This window comes from Barbus barbus, assembly GCF_936440315.1.
Source record: "Barbus barbus genome assembly, chromosome: 17".
NCBI lineage: Eukaryota > Metazoa > Chordata > Actinopteri > Cypriniformes > Cyprinidae > Barbus > Barbus barbus.
In genome coordinates this window covers 2901048-2925715 of record NC_136745.1, presented here as the reverse complement: position 1 = coordinate 2925715, position 24668 = coordinate 2901048, and the positions used below count along the sequence as shown (strand labels likewise).

Sequence of the window (24668 nt, the reverse complement as noted above, 5' to 3'; positions counted from 1 at the left end):
GAAAAAATAAGTTTCAGAATCAAAGTTGTTGGAAAGTTTTACTGCCGTTAGTGTTCATTTCAGCTGGAGACTGAAGTCAGTTGTATAGGTCGGTAGGTTTTTTGGAGTTTTGCATAAATGTAGGTTGCATGTCGTACAATGAGTATGTTGCTTGTTATATGTAAATGACATTGGCTAACCTCATTGCATGTGAAGCACAATATAGTTCACACTGTTGTTCATAAAGGTGTGGCCATGTTTCTGCTGAAAAAAACATTGATATGTAAATGTGATCGGTCATATTTTAATGAGCTTATGTTTCTGTTGTCATGCAGCCCCCATAACCCAGATTATGAGAGTTGTGCCATTTCTTTTCATAAACAATTACGTGAAATGGGCCAAAAAAAAAGACATATCTAGCAAATGCATGGCCATGCGCTAAAACCCTGTGCCATTTGTAACCCATTTGCCAACAACTTGTGCTTTAGGCTGAGAAATAAGATTATGACGCGGACACCAAATTTGATTAATTCAATGCTGAATTGAAGCAGTAAGTATGTGTTTTGAGGTCATCATGCCCTCATGTAAGGTCTGTCTCTGGGAATGTTCTGTTATTTCTCATGTGGCCTGTTTCCTTAGTAAATGAATGAGTCTTTGTTACATATACCAGCACAGACGTCCTTGAAATTAGTTTACCATTGATAGATTGGGAGGATATTACAAAATGTTTGGTTTATTTTTGAGCCCAACGGTGGCAGTTTTTGCACTGACACTATGTATTTTGAACTATATAAAAACACAATCTGTTTATTGTAACTTTCTTTCTGCTTGAACATACAAAGATATCACATGTTCAGCATGTTTCCAAGTGATTCAGTGGAGTTTCAAGTGATTCTGCATATGTCTGTCCACTGTGCTATTTTTCCTCTCCAGTAGCGACTTTTTAAAGCAACAGGATGTTTTAAGACGAGTGACGGCATGTGGATTTAAGAGATGCATTGAGCTTTTTCCCACCCCTTTTCTCTCTCTTGACTTTATTGCATTACTCAGTACATCTGGGATGGAAACGTTGGTAGTAAAGAACAAGAAAAGCATGCAGGCTTTCCCCTCCCCCTCTCCTTCTCCATCTGTGCCTGCCTGTCCCTCCTCCCTCTCCGGCAGACACGCCGACCGCTGCTCCCATAGCCTGTCAGGAAGTGTTATGACTTGCTGCCTAGGTCTTTGTGAGGCAGGCAGGAATGCTGGTGTTTCAGATCAGCCTTGAAGGGTGTGGAGCAAGTACTGCCTCTACTGCTGCGACCGCTGGTGCCTACAGCTCACGTCGGGACGGTTTGTCTCTATTTCTCTTTTCTTTTTTTGCTTATTCCTTTCTCCCTCTACATCCTCCATTCTCTCATTAATGTTATACACTGAGGAAAATCATTCTCTCTGTGTCTGTCTGTTTTCCCAGCTGCTCTGCTAACGGCACAGCATCTGTAAAAGCTTTCTGTTGTTTGAGTTCAGATTTGTTGCATCTGTTTGCAGTTTGGAGTGAAGGAAGCAGCTTTGGGGTAAAAGGGTGATTGTTTTAAGTGAGATTTTAAAGTGTTTTTTGCATCTCGTCAGACTGATAAATCCATTTTGTGTGTTAGAGCACATGGTCAGATTTCTGGTTTTGAATAAATCCCAGAGAAAGCAGTGGTGGTTTTCTTTTACTTTGTAACTTAACACGGCATAATGGTTTTGACTTTGTTCAATCACTTGTGCAGTGTCGGCAGTCCTTAGAGACACTGAAAACTAGTGACTAGACAGGATTGCTTAGATTTGTGCATGACTCAGTCCCATGAGGTCACACACTACTCTTCACTCATCTGGGAAGTAAACAAACCTTAGTCAAATTAGACTACATCTATACTTGAATTGTGAAGAAACGTATTAAAGCATGAATTGTGGAAGAATCTATTTAAACTGATGATTCATTGAAGGTATGTAGCACACAGTGCTGTCTCAGGGAAAGGGGTGCCACAAGGGTGGAGAATTGGCCCGTTTGTTTTTGTCTTTTTTCGAAAAAAAATTCCAGTGAAGTTTCCATGTTGGCTTTCTAAATAGCTGAAGGATGACATCAAATGTAGACCTTGAGACAAAATCAGCCAATGACCTTAGTCTGGTGTTTTCTTTGAGGGTTATTTACACAATAAACAGTTTAACCATTATGTAACGTTGGCATCGCCTTATTTGTGAACATATTTAGAAGTCCATAACTTGATGCCGTTCTACTGGGGTGTGGTGGGACAGATTGCACCGTTAATGACATAACAACGTGTTAGGGGAAAAAAAACACAAGCTGAAGTGGCAACTATGGGAATGAAGATGTTGACATACGTCGCGGGTGTGTCCTTATTCATTATAACTTCTTGTAAGGAACAAGAAGATGCATCTTGGGCAGCTTATATTGCTGCAGTGCTGTGAGTGCTGCATGTAAGAGCAGATCTCAGGTCAGTTTGTACAGCAGAGCATGATTGAGGCTGAGACGCTGCATCTGTTCTCGGTTAAGTTGCTGAGGTTGGATTCTGCTCAACAGTTTAGCTTTTGTTGTCGCCTTGATTCAAATGGTTTGTCACCATAATGTGTTCTTTACCACTCACTGACATGTTGGTCCAGTGCCATAATACTGCAATTAAATGGAATCTATTAATGATTGTGATATCCTGGACAAATATTTACCTTGGTTTTAGTGTATAGTGTTTAGTGTATTATTGCTTATTGTATGTTTGGGTGATAAGGTTTATTCTATACTGTAAAAAATAAAGGTTATTTGTCGACAGCTATGGTTCTAAGAATATTTAACATCCACAGAGTCTTTCCATTGTACAAAAGGTTCTTTATAGACAAAAACAGTTCTTTAGATTATTAAAATATTATTCACAGTAAGTAAAAAATGGGTATTTTTAATAATTGGTTATTGAAAGGTTCTTTGGGGAACCAAAACTTGTTTTTCTATGACATTGTTGCAAAAACTCTGCATGGAAGCTTTATTTTTAAGAGGTTAGTAGTTAATTTCACAATTAAACAAAAGAAGACTGACTGTACGACAGGTCGGACAGCATCTGGTGTTCAGATTTGTACACATCTTCATAACTTGGTGAAAAAACATGCTGGTCTTCCAATGAAACACATCCAGACTCTGACTTTTGGCTGTGGTCTCTTCAGTTTAGTTGATTTAATTCAGCTTCTCTTCTACAATTTTTCACTGTGCAATAACTAGATTTGTGACTCTGTGCTAGGCTTTTACTAGCCTCAATTTCCAGTCGTCTCTGTAGTTGACTAAACACAATGAATTGGGCTTTAAATAGATGTAGTAGTGTTTCAATCTTTGTCATGGCACAGAATCACGTCACTGCGTTACTTGCATTATGGTGAGGTTGCATTCAAAAGGACCTGCCTTAACACACCCTCTCGAACATAAATTTTGCCCAAATATAGTCTACTCTGTTGCATGCTTGATAGACGTTTGCATGTCGTTTGCATGTCTTATCATCTTACTGTACAATCCCTCTTCCAGGTTTCTCTCTCAGAAGACAGTGTTCATTTACCACAGCACGGAGGTTCAGACAATAAAGTTATTGTTCTTCTCTCCCCAGAAGGACACACTTTATTAGACTGAGAGAGCTTCAGGTGGTTAGGAGATGGCAGGAAAGATATCCAAAGAAGAGCTGGAGGAGTTGCGGGAGGCCTTTGGGAAAGTCGGTGAGTGTTCTTCCTGTCTGACCAGTTTTGTCTATTCTAATCACTACTTGGCGTGCTACCCGTGAAGGTGCCTTTTTCCTTCACACTTCTTGTGGTTTCTACTGATTCATCTTTGTTTTCTTTGCATATATGAAAACAGCTACATCACTGTGCAAAGCCAAAAATTTGGATTCTGGTTTAAAATGACATTGATTGGGAAACTCTAGACTGTGATGTGATTTGTTTTGTAATGTTGTTTTCGGTCCTGCTAACTGCTTGTGCGGCTTGTTCCGTAACATTCTGCATTGTTGTTGCTCAGAGAGACATCTGGGTTTTTCATTTGACCTCATGAATTTTTTGGCATCAACTGTTGCCTGGCGCTTAAACGGCCCTCATGGACTTCTCCAAATATATTACGTAGTTTCTCTGAAAGATTCACTTTGAATGGGACTTTAATCTATTAACAAGTAATTATTTTTATTAATTCAGTAGCATTTTACTGTGCATGCAGTGTGAGCGTCAGCTGCAAAATAAGCTCTGTTACAGTACCAAGTGTCTTGAAAGTGTTAGTTCATCCAAACATGAAATTGTTTCTATACAATGCTGGCTGATGCTCATAGCAGAAGCTTCTTGAACATATATACTCAAATGGGCTCTTCAGAAGTGTTTTTAAATGCCTGGAACATCAATATCAGCCACTACCTGAGTTTGAGTATTGCATAGAGTATCAGTAGAGAATTAAAATGGTATGTCAGTAGAATTACAGAAAGCAATGCATTTAAGAGTGTAGTGCAGTATTCTGGGTTTTAAAGTTTGTGGAATTTGGATGTTTTTCATGGTCCTTGACAAGAATGTGCTTCAGAATACATTTTCCCATTTATCTGATTTCTCCAGCAGACTGGGCAGAAAATTGAGGCCTAAACTGTTGCCAATGTCATGGTGTTGTAATGCACATACTAGAAAAACCCCAGTGGCTCACAGTTCCTGATGATTATTTTTTTTTAAATGTTGTTTAATGTTTTAGCATTGCAGATGGCATTTGTATATAGATCCTATAACACAACAGCTCTGTTTCAAACCCAGTGGCCTGCCTACAGCAGCCAGCTTTTAGCAAAACAAGCATTCTGTGAACCTTGTTCTGGCCAGAATCTAAGGCCATGTTGGGTCTCTTTTGTGGATAATACCAGAATGCATTGCTTGTAGCTCAGTAAAAATGTGCAGTGTAAACGTGTTCAGCCTGAGCCATCACATCATTAAAATGTGTTTTAGTCATAAACATAAATTCTATAAATACAAACATTTGCATTGTTTTTGCAATGCATTATATTTAAGTGTATAGATGTATTTGTTTTTGTATTAAATTATATAAATTTATATTTATATTAATGTTATTAAGCAGCTTAAAATGTACCCAAGAGATTATGTATTTCCATATATGCAGCAAAATGCAGGTTTTCTCAGAGTTTGTTGCTGATCATTTTTACTCATCAGACTATTTAAATTGCATTTCCTCACATTTTTTTCTTTGTAGTTGAGGTTTCTTTTTTAAGCTGTTGAACAGCAACATAACCCAGTTGTAACCAAAATATTTGTGCTTTTTGGAAAGATGCAAGAAGTTGACATTAAACCAATAATTTTAATTTTTACTCCCTAGATTTGAACGGTAATGGCTTTATCTGTGACCATGAGCTCCATGACCTGTTCAAAGAGGCTAATCTGCCCCTGCCGGGGTACAAAGTCCGAGAGATCATCCAGAAACTGATGGAAGAGGGTGACAAAGACAAGGACAATAAGATCAACTTTGATGAGTTTGTGTCTGTAAGTCTCTCCAACCCATTCTGTTCCTCATGGATGTGGGCCATATACATTCCTTAATATCCTATAATAATTATACACGTGCCTCCTACAAATAGGATTAATATCTACATAAACATCCAAACTATGCTAAAGACTTGCTACACACACAAATTTTCCTTGTAATGCTTTGGATAATAAAATGTAGCCCAGTGAATCAACGCTTTGTTCTGTCTATAGATTTCAAATTTGCAAAGCAAATGTTATTGTTGTAAGAAAACAAAAACATTTACATGATCACATATACTGGTCAGATATTGTGCTGTGCACGCATGAGATTTTAATGGGTGAATGCAGGTTACATATTTTAGAAAACAGTTGAATGATTAAAGTGAAAAGGTTTCTGCATGATTAATGAAGTATAATTAGTAAATTAGTAAGAATTGTATGTGAGGTGGTTTAGAATTTTAAACCCAACAAATTCTTCAGAAAGCACCATTACAGCTTTAAATACCTGGTTTGCATAATCAGCAGTATCTTTCAGCATAAGTAGACAATACATTGTACATTTGAGTTTCAGTGCTGAATCCAGACGGCATTTTGCCATTGCATCTTTTTTAGTAATTAGTGTTACTAAAAGAATGATGGAATAAAGATAATCAGTATTAAAGACTGTTTTGGAGCTCATCCCATGTGCTACAGGCACGATGCTTCAAACTGTGAGTTAGTTGAATAGAGCTGTGCTACAAATTTTCTAGATGATACAATAGGTTTAGAAATCATTTCTTTAAATCACAATACATTTAAAGGATAAGACCCAAGGCATATCTATAGATTCTGGTCTATACCTTTTTTGCAGTCAGTAATTGTTGATAAAATTAAAACTGTTTCATTGAGACTGTTGATGCTTACTGTAAATAGAGCATCATCCCATTGAATGACCCTGTGGTTGTTTGCACTGCTACGAGGAGGTTATGAGCAGCTGCTAGCAGCCTCCATTCACTAGATGTTCCACTTGGCACTGACAGTCATGCTTTAATTGCCCTCACATGCCACATGTCAGAAAATATGTGCATCTGTTTAGTTTCAAAGACCTTGTGTGTGCTTGACCACATGTATTTTTAAATTAGTAAAACATATGTTCTTCATGTGTGAATCAGTTGGTTGTATTTAAGCAATAAGGTACATGAGTCAATGCTGAAGTCCCATGCTAAAGGTGCTATCAGACACATTGTGCAGTGACTATATTCACAATATAGCATGGCGTCAAGTGACAGATTTTACATAATAAAAGGTTTATTTTATTATTGTGTCATTTTATTTTGATGGTCCCACAACAGACATTCTACTGACCATAAATAGCTTTGCAAATGCTTGTCAACTCATCCCACTAAGTCTAACCCTAACCTAACAGTCAACTAATACTCTGAGAGTTATTTGGCATGCAATTTGATAAAATAGGTATAGAAATCCACAAAAACTAATGCTATCGGTCAAAAGTTTGGAATAACTATGATTTGTTTTTGAAAGAAATATTGGTCATACTTTATTTTAAGGTCCAATTCTCACTATTAACAAACCATTAACTATGGCTTTTGCCTCAATACACTCCTAATTTGCTGCTTATTAATAGTTAAGGTAGTTTTAGTTTAGGTATTGTGCAGGATTGGGAATGTAAAATATGGTCATGCAGAATATGTGCTTTAAGTACTAATAAACAGCTCATAGGCATGCTAATAAACAACTAGTTAGTAGTGAGAATTGGTCCCTATACTAAACTGAAATCTTTTATGCTCATCAAGGCTGCATTAATTTGAAGAGTAAAAACAGTAATTATGTGATATATTACAATTTAAATGTAAATATATTGTAAAATGTAATTTGTTTCTGTGATCAAAGCTGAATTTTCAGCATCATTACTCCAGTCTTCAGTGTCACATGATCCTTCAGAAGTCTAATATGGGGATTTGCTTCTCAAGAAACATTTCTTATTATTATTATTAATAATGCTGAAAACAGTTTTTTTGGTGAACCGAAAGCATTTATTTGAAATAGAAATGTTTTTGTAGCATTATAAATGTCTTTACTGAGTATAACCCTAACCTAACAGTCAACTAATACTCTAATGAGAGTTAGTTGGCATGTAGTTGCAAATTAAAGAGAGTTAGGGTGTATTCACACCTGTCTTGTTTGGTTCGATTGAATTGAACTCAAGTTCGTTTCACTCTTGGTGCGGATCTTTTGGGCAGATGTGAATACAGCAATCGCACTCGGGTGCGGACTAAACAACCGTAGACCCAGCTGAAGAGGTGGTCTCGGTCCGCTTCCAAACAAACTCTGGTACGGTTGAATGGAGGAAACAATGAATGGATGACCTTAAGCACACGTGTGGTTTTCTTTACAGTTTCTGGTTGACTTGTAAAAAGAGCAGTGTGAAAGCGAACCGCACCAAACAAACCAAAAAAATCAACATTGTATTTGGTCCGGACCAAAGCAAGTGAATTCGCAGACTTTCCTGGTGTGAAAACACACTTAGTTGACACATAGAGAAGTTGCAAAGCTACTAGTTAGCAGAAAAAGTGGACTATCAAAATAAAGTGCATCTTGTAAAAAAATATCAAGGAGAACGTTTATAATTTTTGTTGTTTTATTAAGCAAAGTAGTTTCAGACGAGTAAACTAAGTAAATAGTTAGCTAATAGTTGCATGTATGGGTGCTGTACAGTTATTGTATCATGTGTCTGAGCATTTGAGAATTATTTTAAAAGTAATATCATGGTTCCTTGTGTCTGCACAGATCTTTCAAGAGCTGAAGAGCAGTGACATTGCAAAGAGCTTCCGGAAGGCCATCAACAGGAAAGAGGGTATCTTGGCTATCGGAGGTACATCTGAGCTCTCTAGTGCGGGCACACAGCACTCCTTCTCAGGTAAAAACGCCTCTGCTTTCACAGGATCAAACAAACCACTGCTTCCTTTTGATATAATTACATTGCACCAGACTTCCCACTGGCTTGGAGTGTACAAGGTAAGGTAATGGTTTCAGATGGTAATCATATAGTCTTTGTGTGGATTGCCATATTCTTATCTTGAAAATATACTTCAAACACTGATATGGTAATACCAGGTCCAAAATCCAATAATATACTTTATAGTAAGTACTGTACTTTTGTTTGTAGTTTTGTTTGTGATGTGACCTCATTCTCTGTATCTTCGTCCAGAGGAGGAGAGGTTTGCTTTCGTGAACTGGATCAACACCGCGCTTGAACAAGACCCTGACTGTAAACATGTGTTGCCTATGAATCCCAATAAAGATGATCTCTTCAAGGCTGTAGGTGACGGTATTGTGCTGTGGTAAGTCAGACACCCTCCTTAACATCTTGTCTGTGGTTTTCTTATTTTATATGGTTTAAGAAACCACCTAAATGCATGTGATTTTGCTTCCTTTTAGTAAAATGATCAACCTGTCAGTAACTGATACTATTGATGAGAGGACCATCAACAAGAAGAAACTAACACCATTCACAATACAGGTTTGGTTCTGATTTTAAGATTATTTTTTAAAATATGACTCTGGAACACTTCCATGGTTTTAATCCTTTTATTCACCCAACGTTATTAAAGCACATATGTGTTGGAGAGGGATTTGAGCCTAACAGACATCATTGCTTCTGTCTTGCAGGAGAATCTTAACCTGGCTCTTAACTCGGCCTCTGCCATTGGCTGTCATGTGGTCAACATTGGGGCTCTTGACCTTCGAGAAGGCAAACCTCATCTGGTTTTGGGCCTGCTGTGGCAGATCATCAAAATTGGTCTGTTTGCTGACATTGAGCTGAGCAGAAATGAGGGTATGTGTCTCTGTTGCACAAACACGGTTTTCTTGTCCGAATAGAGCTTGCATTGTCACGGCTGATGTCAACATCCAGGAATCCTGACAAACAGATAAACCGTCTCTTTTAAAGAAGTTAAATGTTAACCAAACTGACTGAACTGACTGTTGTGGCAGACTTGAACTCTTATATCTGACCTCATTACTGGACTGAACGGTTTGTTTTTTCCAAAATTGAACTTAAGGGAGTTTAGGCCTGTTTCAGAGGCTCTGTGCCTTAACAGTCCTGTAGAGATAGTTGTCTAGCCTTAGACTAACCGTGAATCATGCTGAAAGGATCAATAAACATTTATCTTATTACATAAAGTTGCTTTTTATCTGACAGACTGCCAGAAATGATGAGTCACAAAGCAGGACTGGGATGACAAATTATATAAACAAATAATATAATTGCCTTGGCTTGACATTTATAGATCCAGTGCTGGTTCTGTATACAAGCGTCTGCGCCTTGAACTGCAGGCAGCAACCATCAGTAAAAGTGAGACAAATGTGCTGTCTTCTGGCTTAAAACATAGGGTTAAAAACCCATAAACATATTGCTGTGATCTGGATCATTTGCAGAGGTGTGTGTGTGTGAGCAGGGAGAATTACTAGAAGAACATAGCAGTAATCTAGTCTAAAATGGTGTTGTTATTAATGGGCCTTGCTACACAGTGATTAGTGAATAGCTAGGGGGTGTTCCTTCATCCAGGCCAAAGTTTGCCAGCCAAGCTGAGATCCATGCAAGTACCTAGTAGATCTAGGTACTTGACAGTAGCAGGGGAATCCATGTGACTGGACGGCAGGTACCAGCAACATTGTGTAAATGATCAGATGGAAAGGGACCCAACACGGAACCTTGAGGTACGCCAATGGTTTGTTTGATCTGTGAAAGGAAAAAAGAGACCTGGTTGAAAAAAAAGTGATTTCATATGAACAAGAAAACTGAATCTGATCTGTAATTTTCTGCTAGTGTAGAGTTTTTAAAGTCGTGGGTTTACCTTTGCCTACTTGAATGTGGTGGGAAAAGTATGGGCACTACAGTAAACACTGGAGAAACCTCTGACAGAGATGTTTAACATAACAAATGAGTTGTGGTGCACTTTGACGTTGTGGAAAAAGCCTGGTCAGTTTGAAATGAAGTGAATTGGCTTTCTGGAGCACAACAGGAATTGAGAAATTGTCAGTGTTCAGCAAACGCCTAAATCCTATATGTAACTGTGTGGCAAAAGTTAATACACATTAAAATCATTGGATTTGCAGCATTCTGGTTAACTGATACACATGGTCTTGTTTCAGCTTTGGCGGCACTGTTGAGGGATGGAGAGACACTAGAGGATCTGATGAAACTGTCTCCAGAGGAACTGTTGCTTCGCTGGGCCAACTTCCACCTAGAGAATGCCGGCTGGAGCAAGATCAACAACTTCAGCCATGATATTAAGGTCAGTCTTAATGTGTTTGTTTACTGTGCTCTGATTGTGTGTCTGCATGCTAATAAAGTATCAGATCTCTGTTTCTACTAATGTTTTCATAAGGATATTAAGCATGAAAATTGTGGTGGTAGTCACATATCTTTTATATTCATTTAGTTGTAAGATATGAAAACTGTTGGTCTGAGATCCCATAGTGAAATTTAAATGCATAATACCACTATCAAATGAGGGCTTTTATTCTCTTATCAAGATAATTGATATAAAATTGATTTCCTGCTTATTTAAGTAACATATTAGTCTGTACAGATGTATTGTTATCATGTAATGGATGATAATGTTCATAATGTTTCTCTTGTAACTGAAATTGGAGCTATAGAGGAAACCAGTTGTCAGATATCGTTTCTACAGACAACTTGAGTGCATTCTAATTTTTTAATGTGATGTATTACAGAATAAAAAAAATTGATTATGAATATAAAAAAAATTAATTTAAAATATTTTCCCTTAAATTTTGTGCACATCAGTGTTGATGCCATGTTCACTTTCAAGAAAAGACTAAAATGTCATGACTTGGCTTTACTAATCATATTATGGAAAAAAAAGGATAAGTCAATAAATATGTTTGCTGTTTTTTACTTGTAAGTAAAGGACAAATTAAAAACATTGTAAATATGTTTTGTCATTGTGGTTATAATAAACAGCTGTTTTTGCAAAAAGAGTTTCATGGCCGGTAAAAAAAAATGTTGTCCGGTAAATTTTATCAGGTCACCGGCCATTGGCAGGTGTGGCAAAAAGTTCGTTTTAGGCCCTGTGTGTTGCCCTTCTGTGCCTCGGCTGCACAAATGTGCCGCTGTGATTCAATATGCCGAGATATGTTGTTTTTCCCACCGTGTCCGATATTAAAATTAGTGCGACACGCTTTGCAAAAGGCATGGGTGTTGTTTACTTGGCTTCGAGACAAAAAAATTAATTCTTCCGTCTAGCTGTTGTTAAATTTAAACAGATTTTTTTTCCTTCGCCGGAGCAGCACCTGACTCTTCTCCTTCCATTTCTACCACTGATGGTAGCTTCAACTTCCCGCATCTACTAGTTGCACAGAAATCTACAGTGCAACTAGGTTGTAGGTTGAGGTCACAAAAGGTTTGAAATTTGTGTCGATTGTGTGAGGTGATGCGTTGGGTGATTCGTTTCATACAAGATCTGGCAACTGTACAACCTTGGAATAAAATATTGATGTGATTATTCATATAACTAGATTTGGGCCATACAAATTACGGGAGTGTTGACAGGTATGGTTGAGCGTCTGCGACTTACTTTCAGTTTCATTTGCGGCAGTTTGCGTGTCGGCTTGCTGAAGAGATACTCAGCTACTGAGTGATGCTTGTTCCATTAGCGCTATCATATCTAACTATAACATGCCATATAGCCTATAAAACGTTCTCACATGTTTATTATTGTAATATTTTGGGAGGAGTAAAATTAGCATATGTGATTTCAAGAACCAGATGCATTTACACTTGTCCAGTTTCGTCAGGAATGCGGCCCAGACCACCTCCTGAAGTGGTTTGAGTGATCGGATTTATATCTGTCTCGAATGCGTTTCGGAGGGCATTTACACCTGGTCTTTTCACGATTGGATTGCTATCCGATCAGAAAAATGCAGTGACCAGGTGTAAACAGCAACTTAAACAGTAATGGTCCTGGGGACCAGTTGATCTCATGGAGCCTCAAGTTTCCTTAATGAGCTGATGATCTGAATCAGGTGTGTCAGATAAGGAAGACATACGGGCTGTGTCTGAAAGCTGAAAAATGCTGCCTTTAAAGATGTATTCCAAGGTAGAAAGGCATCAAGGCACATCCTAATCTAATGTTAGTTTCACTTCCTGTCTCCTGAGATGCATTTATCTGATCGATATTTGAAGGCAGCAAAGATCTATCCTTCGCTGCCTTTGATATCCCACAATCCGTGTTCGAGTCTGTGACAATATAGCTAAAAATAAAGATAATAATAATTAATAATTCATTACATTTATATAGCGCTTTTCTGCTTTTCTAAGCACTCAAAGCGCTCTACATTGTGAGGGGTGGTGTCTCCTCGTCCACCACCAGTGTGCAGCATCCACCTGGATGATGCGACGGCAGCCATAGTGCGCCAGAACGCCCACCACACACCAGCTACAGGTGGAGAGGAGACAGAGTGATGAAGCCAATCAGTGTAAGGGGATGATTAGGAGGCCATGATGGTCAGAGGCCAATGGGGAAATTTGGCCAGGATGCTGAGGTCACACCTCTACTCTTTTCGAAAGACATCCTGGGATTTTTAATGACCACAGAGAGTCAGGACCTCGGTTTAACGTCTCATCCGAAAGACGGTGCTTTTTGACAGTATAGTGTCCCCGTCACGATACTGGGGCATTAGGACCCACACAGACCGCAGGGTGAGCACCCCCTGCTGGCCTCACTAACACCTCTTCCAACAGCAACCTAGTTTTTCCCAGGAGGTCTCCCATCCAGGTACTGACCAGCTCAACCCTGCTTAGCTTCAGTGGGCAACTGGTCTTGGGCTGCAGGGTGATATGGCTGTGGAAAGATGGCGTTTGAAAGTTGCTGTTGTTGGTCAGTTTGCGTAAATGTAGGTTTTTTCAAACTTTATCCCCTTTTGATGTCATTTCTAGCAAGAAATTAGTATTGCAGTAATTGTGTTGTAGATCATTAAACTGTTACACCTCAGATGCCTGTCTGAAATCAGTTCATAAGGTAGCTACGTTCACGCACAAACGCAACAAAATGTGCAGAGTAGATGGGCATGGCTTATTGAGAAGAGGCTTTCCATTATTTTTCTATTCAAAATAATATATATATAGTATATATATATAGTTATATATAGAGCACACCATATTATAGGGACTTGGGAGTGGGTGGACTATTTTGACTTCAGAGCACCGCAACATCAGCATATCAGCACCCTAGCATTGTGAGAGGGAGTTTTTCCATGTACATGTAGTTCCAGAGAAACTTTAAATGATATATATACTGTAGAGCAGGGGTCACCAAGTTCAGTCCTGGAGGGCCGGTGTCCTGCAGAGTTTAGCTCCAACCCTAATTAAACACACCTGAAGTTGTTAATCAAGGTCTTACTAGGTATACTTGAAAATTACACCAGGCAGGTGTGCTGAGGCAAGTTGGAGCTAAACTCTGCAGGACACCGGCCCTCCAGGATCAAGTTTGATGACTCCTGTACTAGAGTATATTAAATGACATGTACCTGCAAAAAATATATATATTTTAGAATAACATAAACCGTGTAAAGGTAAAATGGAAAGGTTTACGTAGACGTTTTGCGCTTTTTAAATCTCTTGAAGAACTAATGGCTAGATGACGGATTTACTTTAGCTTTCCTTTAAAGGTGAAATAATTCTCAGCCTCAAATGAATGGAGTCATGTTGCCAAATTTACCCAAATTAGAATTTACATAACAGCTAACTCCATTTTCTATTTCATAAAGGCAGTTCACCAGAGTGAAAGGGCAGTTACTTTGACTCTCAAATGCTCTGGCATACCATGAATTTCAAAAGCATGCGAGGGGTCATTTAGTGTCTAATAAAAGATATGTGACCTGAGCTGTTACGTGATTGCCCTCTTGACTCATTTGTTCTCAAAAAAGGGGTTTGGTGATAAAGACTCTACTGAATGATTTAACTAATATCTGTCTCTATCTCCCTCTATGCTGCAGTTAACAGATTTTTCAAACTGTGTAAAGGTACTTTTCCAAATGTACTGTAGATCGGTTACAGTGTGCATTTTTGTTGTTATTGCTTGTGTTCATTCATTCACATCTACCACATTCATGTTCTTAGGATTTCATGCATGATTGTGTGTTTCTGATATTTTCACAAATCTCTATCGTGTCTCATCTAAATATAATTCATAATGTAAATGCATTCTGCTGCCTTCAAGTCCTTTGTGGTTTTGGTCAAAATAAAATGCATTGGACCATTATAGTACTGTAGTTGGAAAAGCATGTTGCCTCATAGTATTTTTGGCAAGCCTTATCATTATTCCTCAATAACAGCGCAAAAGAAACTAAATTGTACCAGCAATATTCACAATGAAAACCTAAATATGATTAATACCACCTTATGCAATTATTATTTTACCCCATAATGCCTGCTTTATCATATTTGATACGGAAATATCTCAGGCCAATCTACTACATGCCTTTTGTCATAAACAGTGACATCTCCTGTTTATATGCATTTTATATAAGTAGCCTGTTATGCTGTTTTAAAGATCTCATTGATATACATTACAAGCTAACAGCATTTAATATGCACCAAATTGCATCTTTGCTCAGTTTGGGTCTAAAATGAAAGGGATTTTCCTCCTTGAGTGTGAGCTCCATATACATCATATTATATGAGCTATAAAATCCTGCATCAAATATGACACTTAACAAAAGGCACACATGCAAACCTTTCTTTTAACATTGTCAAATTTCAGTAAGTCTGGGCTCAAAGAAAATCCCACGAGTATTTTGAAGAGATTGACGTTGTTTGTTAATGACTGAAACTTGATGATTTTGAAGTCTCTGACAATTCACACATGTTTTATTTCAGCTTTTAACACAAAATAAGTAAACATTGTTTTCTCTTGAATGCAGTGGCACAATAGATTTTGTCTCTAGTAATTATGCCACTATGGAGTTCATGTGCTTTCAGCTCATAAATACAATCCTATAGGCAGGACTTGAAGGCAGTGTTACACTACATGTTCATTGAAAGATTTCTTTATTTTTTTCTCTTCTCGCTCTTGCAGGACTCGAGGGCTTATTTCCACCTGCTCAACCAGATCGCGCCTAAAGGTCAGAAGGAGGGTGAAGATCGTATTGACATTGACATGTCGGGCTTCAGCGTGAGTTCAAATTATACACTTTTAAAATGCACATCATTCACTATGCATTTCTGTGTCATAAACCAGTCCAAAAATGTGAGACCGGAAACATAAGATCAACTTCTTATAATGCATTCACAATAGTGAGCTGCTCTCAGTAGAGGAGGAAGTTTTGTATCAGAACATCAAAGCTTCAGTCACTGTATCAGCTCATTGTAAGTCAGGACGGAGGCAGTTCATCTCAGATGTGTGATGAGGCACCCTAGGGACTTCCTGAAAGCGTCTGACCGGGAGCTTCCTGCTTTTTGGAGAGCAGTTGTCAAGCATCAGCAGTTCAAACACAAGTGTTTCTGTGGTAGTCTAAACATGGCGTGAGAGGGTGAAAATTAAGAACTACAAATTCTAACCAGGATGTGTTTTGACGATAGTGAGTTCCATTAGAAATCAGCAAAAAGCCACTGTTTAGTGCACATTGTGTTCCAGTCTGTGGCCCCGTGGCAGTCACGACACTGCAGATGCCACAGTCCACCCCCAGTATGCCATGATTCAAGTCATTCACTGGTTTGGTTCGGGACAATAACAATGTTGCCCATTTCCCAGCAGCGTCTTAACAGACAGAGGTCTGATGTTTGAGTGCTGGGTGTCTCATGTGAGTGTATTTAACCCCGCACGCTGGCCAGAGCAGCTGTTATTGACTGTGCTGAATGAGGTGGCTGTGGCTCGGCCGGCAGCTGCTGTAGCACTGGGACAAAGTCAGGGTCATTTCATCACCAACATTACCCAGTGTTTCAGCTTTCTGCTGCCGCCGTGTTGCAGTCACACCACAAATAATGTTTTCTTTCAGTGCTTGAACTTCCATGTATTACGTTCTGTTTCAAACTAGTGAATCGCCTCACTCGCCTGGTTGTTCTCTACTTATGCAGTTCAAGTGAAAAAATAAATAAATAAAAATACATTGTTGAAATTTATATACCTTTACACTAGCATTCAACAGTTTGGGGTTGGTTAGATTTATTAATGTTTTTAAAGAAATATCTTCTCACCAAGGCTGCATTTATTTGATCAAAAAAATAAAAAAATAATCTTATGAAATATTACAATTTAAAAGAACGTCTCTCTTTGAATATATTTTGAAATGTAATTTGTTCCTGTGAATTTTTAGCATCATTACTCCAGTCTTTAGTGTCACATGATCCTTCAGAGATCATTCTAATATACTGACATAGTTTTCAAGGATTCTTTGATAAATAGATATTTTTAAAAGAACAGCATGCATTCATTTCTTTTTTTTTTTTTTCTTTCTTTTTTTTAAAGAGTAAATAAAAAACGACTGACCCCAAACTTTTGAACAGTTTATTTTGCTTTATTTTTTATTTAATATTTTTGTCTATTTTATTTAATTTTTTTCAAACAACCCATCCTTTCAAAATATTTAAAGTAACAAACAATGCAGTAAAAAGCATTTTAGAGCTTATAAGGCATCACATCTCCTTATTGCTTGTCTTCTTGCCATTGCTTAATTTGAAAGTCCTAAAAATGCAGCCTAGGTAGGCGGCTCACTAGGGTTTGGTACACGGCATCATTTTGAGTTCTGCACTATTGCACATGAAACTGATTCTGAAGATTGTGTAGGTACCAAATGAATCTGGCTCAAGTAATCTACTTTTATTGTTTATGCAATTTCTCATAGTAGTTTGATTTGTGCAGTCTGTTTTCTCACTAACCCATGGGATAGAAAAGGAGATTGTTTTGCATCTGTGGCTTAAGCAAATTTGTCCCATTGAAGCAGAGAGGGAGAGATTAGTTAATTTGTCAGCACCTGAATGCAGTGAATTCTGTTTGGCAACGATCTCAGTTTGTCCTGGTGTGTGTTCTGCAGGAGAACGATGACCTGAAGAGAGCTGAGTGTATGTTGCAGCAGGCAGACAGTCTGGGCTGCAGACAGTTTGTCACGTCTACTGACGTCGTGTCTGGCAACCCTAAACTCAACTTGGCCTTTGTTGCCAATCTCTTCAACAAGTACCCGGCGCTGACCAAACCCGAGAATCAAGACATCAACTGGGGACTTCTGGAGGGTGGGTGCTTTTCTCATGATTGCTGTTCTTTCCTGTCTCTAAATACATGTGCCACGTAATGACTCGTGAAAATGGGTGGCATTTCTTCCAAACACTTACTTCTAAAAATACACTGGATGGCATCACAGAAGGGACATTCAGGATTTTTTTATGGAAACTGGCGAAGCGCGTCGTAAGACAGGGATTCGAAGGGACTGGTTGCCTCATTTCCGGAGGCCTGAGCAGTTTACGCCCTTTTGGTGAAGGTTGCGCCCTCTCGTGGTACAAAACACACAAAAAAACAAGCTATCAGACCTAACCCTCGTTTTATAGATAGCAATCGAGTCATTCTATAATTTAGGGTACATTTCATTTCTGTTGATGTTATTTTTTTTTATATAAACAGTTGTCTTCATAAATAGCACATTTTACCCATTAAGAGAACACATAATATAATGTCACACATATATTTTGTGTTGCCTTTTTTTCAGTTTACTTGACATTGCCTGTTCCCTGAAATTAACCATTTTTGCAATGTCCACTTCTTGAGTTCAAAATAAGTAATGAAACAGTCGAGATTATCTATATTAAATTTATATCTACAATCTAATTACTTTACAAAAATAGATTTATTTTTCTTTCAAACCATGTGGCCAGGATCATGTGATGCCATTTTCTTCTTTATTGTATATTATGTAGGTTTATGTTTGTGTATTGTGATTTTTGATGTCTGTGAATATGCTGCAAACTCACTATATATAAATCAATTAAATAAATTATTAATTTTATGCAGTCACTTATGGTCGTCAAGAAATATTGGTAACAGTTAACAATAAGTTTATATTTGCTAATGTCAGTTAACTACATTAATGTAAACCAACAATGATAAACACTTTTTTAGTTAATGTTAGTTTCAACATTTACTAATGCATTATTAAAATCAAGGTACCATCTGAGCTGACATGAACTAAAAATGAAGAGTTGTGTTTACAGATGTAACAGATTACCAGCAGATACATTTTATTCAGAAAGATATAATATATAAAGATAAATTAGTTAATGCATTAACTGATGTTAACTAATGTGTTACGGCTGAAATGTTCTCTGTGTTTGTAATTCTTGTGTTGGAGGACAGTGATTAACTCCTGCTTTGCTTGGTTTTCTGCAGGAGAGACCAGAGAGGAGAGGACTTTCAGAAACTGGATGAATTCTCTGGGTGTCAATCCTCATGTCAATCACTTATACGTGTAAATCACACGCTCTCATGTCTTAAGCTGTTTCATGAAACCCTAATCAAGTTGATAGTGAAATGAAATGCATGTCAAGTGTAACATGTACAGTGTCACTGTAAATGAAATGAGATATCAGTGCTACATTTAAACGTTTCAGTCTTTTCCTCCCCTCTCAAGTGATCTTCAAGATGCTCTGGTCATCCTGCAACTTTATGAGAAGATCAAGGTTCCTGTCGACTGGAACAACAAAGTCAACAGGCCTCCATATCCTAAACTAGGGGCCAACATGAAAAAGGTATTTATTCTAAAGTCATTACCCTTTCTCCAAAACCTGCTCTCTGAGGACACACACATGCAGAATGTTGTTTCTAATCAGCTCGTTTTCTGATTGGATAAAGGGTTATGTCCTCCGTCTCTACATGCATGTGTGTGTTTCTGTGTGTCCAGCTGGAGAACTGTAACTACGCTGTGGAACTGGGGAAGACCAAAGCCAATTTCTCGCTGGTGGGCATCGGGGGGCAAGACTTGAATGATGGGAACCCAACGCTCACTCTCGCCCTGGTCTGGCAGCTCATGAGGAGGTACAACTCAAACTATTAGCACAGATATGTACCCAATAAACTAAATAAGCATGGACAGTATAGTAAATATCTAAATATCTAAATCTATCATTCAAACTATTTTTGAAAGAATGCTTTCATTCAGCAAGGACACATTCAATTGATCATCAAAGTAAAGACATTTATAATGTTCTAAAGGATTTGTCTTTCAAATAAATAAAATGCATCAGTTTCCACAAAAAAATTGGTAACACTTTATTTTAGGGTCTCGTAACTAGTTGCTTATTAGCATGCATATTACTAGAATATTAGTAGTAATTAAGCACATATTAATGCCTTATTCTACATCCCTAATCCTACCCAATATCTAAACTTAACAACTACCTTACTAACTATTAATAAGCAGCAAATTAGGACTTTATTGAGGGAAAAGTCGCAGTTAATAGTGAATAAGTGTTCCCTATTCTAAAGTGTTACCATAACACTTTATTTCAATAGTCTGCTTTAGACATTCTACTAACAGTAAGTAACTTTGCAACTACATGTCAGCTAGCAGTGATTAGAGTATTAGTAGACCGTCTGTTTTCTAACACTTTATTTTGAAGGGTCCACAACATACACCATACTGACTATGAGAAATTTTGCAAGTATATATCAACTTTTTTGGCTAACCCTAAACCTACCCTAACAGTCTACTCTGAGTTAGTAGACATGTAGTTGCAAATTAATGAGAAATTAAATGTTACCAAAAATATGCAGCATCACAACAGTTTGAACATTGATAATAATCAGAAATGTGTCTTGAGCAGCAAATCAGTATATTAGAATGATTTCTGAAGGATCATGTGACACTGAAGACTGCAGTAATGATGCTGAAAATAGTTTATTTATCAGTATAAATGTGCTAGTAAACTGATTCTTTGTGCTGTGTTTCTCCAGATACACTCTGAATGTACTGGAAGGCCTGGGCGACGGCCAGAAGGTCAACGACGACATCATCGTCAGCTGGGTTAATAAGACTTTGTCACAAGCAGGAAAATCAACCAAAATATCCAGTTTCAAGGTGCACAAGCCTTCATTTATCAGCTAACATAAATATACATGTTTCATACAGCAGCCCTGTATTCATGTAGCTGCATGTGTTGGTTGAACATCAGAAGTAAGTGTAATGTTCTGGACTCTAGGACAAAGAGATCAGCTCCAGTCTGGCGGTGCTGGACCTGATTGATGCCATCCAGCCCGGCTGCGTCAACTACGACCTCGTGAAGAGAGGAAGCCTTAGCGACGAAGACAAACTGGACAATGCAAAGTAAGCTTTCAAAAGAGTGTTTGTTAAATAACATACATCCAGCATAAAGAGACTAATTATATATATATATACAGCCAACTCACCTCTGTTCCATGACAGTTTTCCAGCGTCCCGCCTCCACTCCAACTCCTCATTCGTAATCTAATTTCATCCCATTCTTGGGATGGAGGGGTAGTTCTCTGTTTTCGGGCTCTATCCCGAGCTCGGAGCGCTCCCTCTGGACAGCATGCCAAATATGCTTACTAATTGCTCAATCATATTATATGTTAGTGCGAACTCGTGAAACTTGCGCAGTGTTGTGTGTGTTATTAGCAGCAAGCAGAATACAGTTGTCTCTAGTGCACATAAGTTCAAATTCAATTCTGAAATTTTCAGAATCATTGAAGAGACAATCACAATGCATCAGAGATTTTTATTTTTTTTCTCCCACAATTATGACACACACGAGTCCCTAAGTCTTTGTAATAGTTCTCGTTATAGCTAGCTTATTTCTGTCCGTCTTTTGCAGGTATGCTGTGTCCATGGCCAGGAAGATTGGTGCTCGTGTGTATGCCCTGCCTGACGATCTAGTGGAGGTCAAACCCAAGATGGTGATGACCGTGTTCGCGTGTCTAATGGGCAGAGGGATGAAGAGGGCATAAAACGGGACCCTGCGGACTATCAGACGCTGATATCCTACCCAAAAGCCATTTTGCTGGTTGAAAGGCTTCTGGTTCAGTAAATTTATTTCAACCGCATTAAAAAAATGCCAACAGATGTTAAAGAATCAAGTTTAAGTTTGGCAGGACTACAATGTTAAATGGGCTTGAAGTTTTTGGAAAGGGAGGGTTGGTTCTTTTAGACCAAAACAATTACGATTCCATCTGCGAAAGGGACAAATTAATACCAAATGATATCTTCGAAGACATGCAAGATGACTAAAGCATATCTGCGCTGGATCCAAACCATGTCAGACTCCGCTTTGCAATATACATAATTGATAAAGGATGTATGTATGAGTGATAGGTGTAGTTTTGACAGTTTGACAGCTTTTGGACATTTAGACTGGCCTTACTAGATGCAGTATTGCTTCTATGCAGACTGATGATTATGTTTGGATCATTGAATTGGACCGCTTATTCTCTTTATGTTTTATGTTACAAAATTTACCAGAAACGTTTCAGTGAGACACTTTAACACATTCCGTAGGTAAACCTCAGTGTACTATGTGTCTTATGTATATGTATACTCTTTTTACGTACAAGAGACATCCAAAGAGAATGAACTATGCATGAGCTATATTTTTTATTTAAAACAATACACTCCTCAGAAAATGCCTTTAGAAGCTTTAAGCATTAACCAATCCATGCTGTTTGTTCAATATGAAGATGACAAATAAACTTTGACGCAGAGGAAGGTCATCAGGTGTGTTTAATGTCAAATCTGTTAGCGTTGGTTGATGATAAGTGACTGTGTTGCCGGGAATGAAACTGGAAGTGGCTGGTTGTATGGCAGCATGTTATCTATGGACCGAAGCAGCTCAATCCAAATGTCTGTAACTCAAAAACATCATGCAAATAAAGCAGAAAATGCAACTGTGCATAATATTTCAGCTTCAGCGTGTCTTCTTTTTTCTTTCCATTTTCTTTCTCCATGAATGGTGTTGTGTTGTGATGGTTTGGATGAATTGTGCTGCTCAATTAAACGGTAATGTTATGGTGTAGAACAAAACATTGTACTAGTTTAATAATCAAATACCTGAATCGGATTAGTGCAAATTACAGACATTGATCATGTTAATGTTATAATAGCAAACTGAATACACTTGATATATATATATATATATACTGTACACAGTATGCTGATTTTTATTTTTTGTTTTATTCAGTTTATTTAATTTTTTTGAAGGCGATTAAATCTACAGTTTATCAGTAATGGCTGAATAATAGAAAGTATGGTTTTGGGGGTCAAAAGCCTTGCTGAAAGGCATAAAGGGTCTCTTGTGAATAGTTATGGGAAGTCGTGGCCTAATGGTTAGAGAGTCGGACTCGTAATCGAAAGGCCGGCAGGGATTGTAGGTGGGGGGAGGGAATGTCCAGCGCTCTCTCCACCCTCAATACCACGACTGAGGTGCCCTTGAGCAAGGCACCGAACCCCCAATTGCTCCCCGGGCGCTGCAGCATGGCTGCCCACTGCTCCGGGTGTGTGTTCACGGTGTGTGTGTGTGTGTGTGTGTGCATTTGTTCACTACTCACTGCTGTGTGTGTGCACTTGGATGGGTTAAACGCAGAGCACCAATTTCGAGTATGGGTCACCATACTTGACAATACGTCACGACGACGACTTCAGTTATTATGTGAATTCACTTATTCTGGTTAAATAGTCCAATAAACGACTGTTAGGTCTGTGATTATTTTGGAAATTACTATACTATCATTCTAGCTCCAAAATGTACTACGAGTCAACAGTTTAGAATAATTAAGATGTTTTAATGTTGTTGAAATAAATCACTAAGGCTGTATTTATTTGATCAATAATCTAGTAAGAAGAGTAATATTGTAAGGTAACCCTTTAGATTAGGGAACACTATTCACTATTAAGTACGGTAGTTGCTTTTTAGCATGCATATTATTAGCATATCGGCTGTTTATTAGTACTTATAAAGCACATTTTAATGCATGACCACATTCTAGATCCCTTATCCCTATACAATAAGCAGCAAATTAGGAGTTTATTAAGGGAAAATATCTCAGGTTATAAGAGTAACCATGGTTTTCTGAGAATGGGAATAAGACTGTGTCTGAGATGAGGGACTGTTTCCAGCATGACTGGTGTCTGAAGCATGTGTCAAAACACAACATTATTGATTGACGATAGTCCATGGCATCCCTACCTGTGTGACCTTGGGTATGAAAGGGCATCAGTAGTGTCATCCTCTTTTGTCTGATGAAGTAGTAACTAGGCAGTCCAAAAAATTGCAAAAAGGTGTGTCTCATTGTCTTCTCACTGAGCTCTTGAGATGTGGAATTTTGTGGGCAGGAGTTTAAGGGCACTACTCTGCACTCAACCCTAAAGACTTGCATGTCAAAAACCGCTAGCTGCTAACATTTGATCTTGCTGTCTTCAGGTGGTGTGCTTTCAGGAACCTCACAAAGGTCATTTCAGGGTAACGATCCTGGGGCGTCATTTGTGACCCTGGACAACAAAACCAGTCATAAAGGTCCATTTTTACATCATCTGAAAGCTGAATAAATAAGCTTTCCATTGATGTATGGTTTCTTAGGATAGGACAATATACAATTGAAAGGATTCAATACAATTGAAGTCCTTAGCAATGTATATAACTAATCAAAAATTTAGTTTTTATATATCTCCGTTAGGAAATTTACAAAATATCTTCATGGAACATGATCTTTACTTAATATCCTAATTATTTTTGACATAAAAGAAAAATTTTGACCCATACAATGTATTTTTGGCCATTGCTACAAATATACCCCAGCGGCTGGTTTTGTGGTCCAGGGTCACATTTATAAAGCGTGTGTACGCTCAGATTTGATCTTAGAGTGTGTGTACGCTTAAATCCACACAGTGCTCATATTTGTAAAAAAAAAACAGACTTTGATGTGGAAAAGTGCTTAGCGTCACGTCAGGGTCTGAGCAGACGTACGCACTTTTTCTTGTTCGGGTACTGTAGGTTTTTGAAAATGTAAGCTGTTCTAAATGAAAGCATTTGGACGATGACTGGTGATCTTTTACATGTTAATGATATTAATTAGGAGTCATTTACAAGGCAGAGCTGAAACCGATCATTTGCTATTGATCGATTTTACATCTAAAAGAGACACGTATGCGCAGTCTGAGCTTGT

General features: G+C 38.1%; 1 protein-coding gene across 1 annotated transcript; it reads left to right on the top strand.

Moving 5' to 3' along the window:
• Positions 1-1037: 1037 nt before the first annotated feature.
• On the top strand, positions 1038-22406 carry LOC306883739 (plastin-3). Its single transcript, XM_079439171.1, has 16 exons — positions 1038-1308; positions 3600-3705; positions 5339-5502; positions 8275-8404; positions 8696-8828; positions 8926-9007; positions 9157-9322; positions 10642-10784; positions 15591-15686; positions 17545-17740; positions 18888-18966; positions 19129-19246; positions 19399-19532; positions 20451-20574; positions 20696-20820; positions 21329-22406. Exons 2-16 carry the CDS (start codon positions 3645-3647, stop codon positions 21459-21461), a joined length of 1884 nt encoding a protein of 627 aa, XP_079295297.1. The 5' UTR covers positions 1038-1308; positions 3600-3644; the 3' UTR covers positions 21462-22406.
• Positions 22407-24668: the final 2262 nt, after the last annotated feature.

Bases quoted from the DNA above. Each gene is read 5' to 3' on its own strand.
- LOC306883739 (XM_079439171.1), top strand. From the start codon at position 3,645: ATGGCAGGAAAGATATCCAAAGAAGAGCTGGAGGAGTTGCGGGAGGCC. The intron at 17,741-18,887 runs GTGGGTGCTTTT...GGTTTTCTGCAG, and splicing joins CAACTGGGGACTTCTGGAGG to GAGAGACCAGAGAGGAGAGG. The intron at 20,821-21,328 runs GTAAGCTTTCAA...CGTCTTTTGCAG, and splicing joins GACAAACTGGACAATGCAAA to GTATGCTGTGTCCATGGCCA.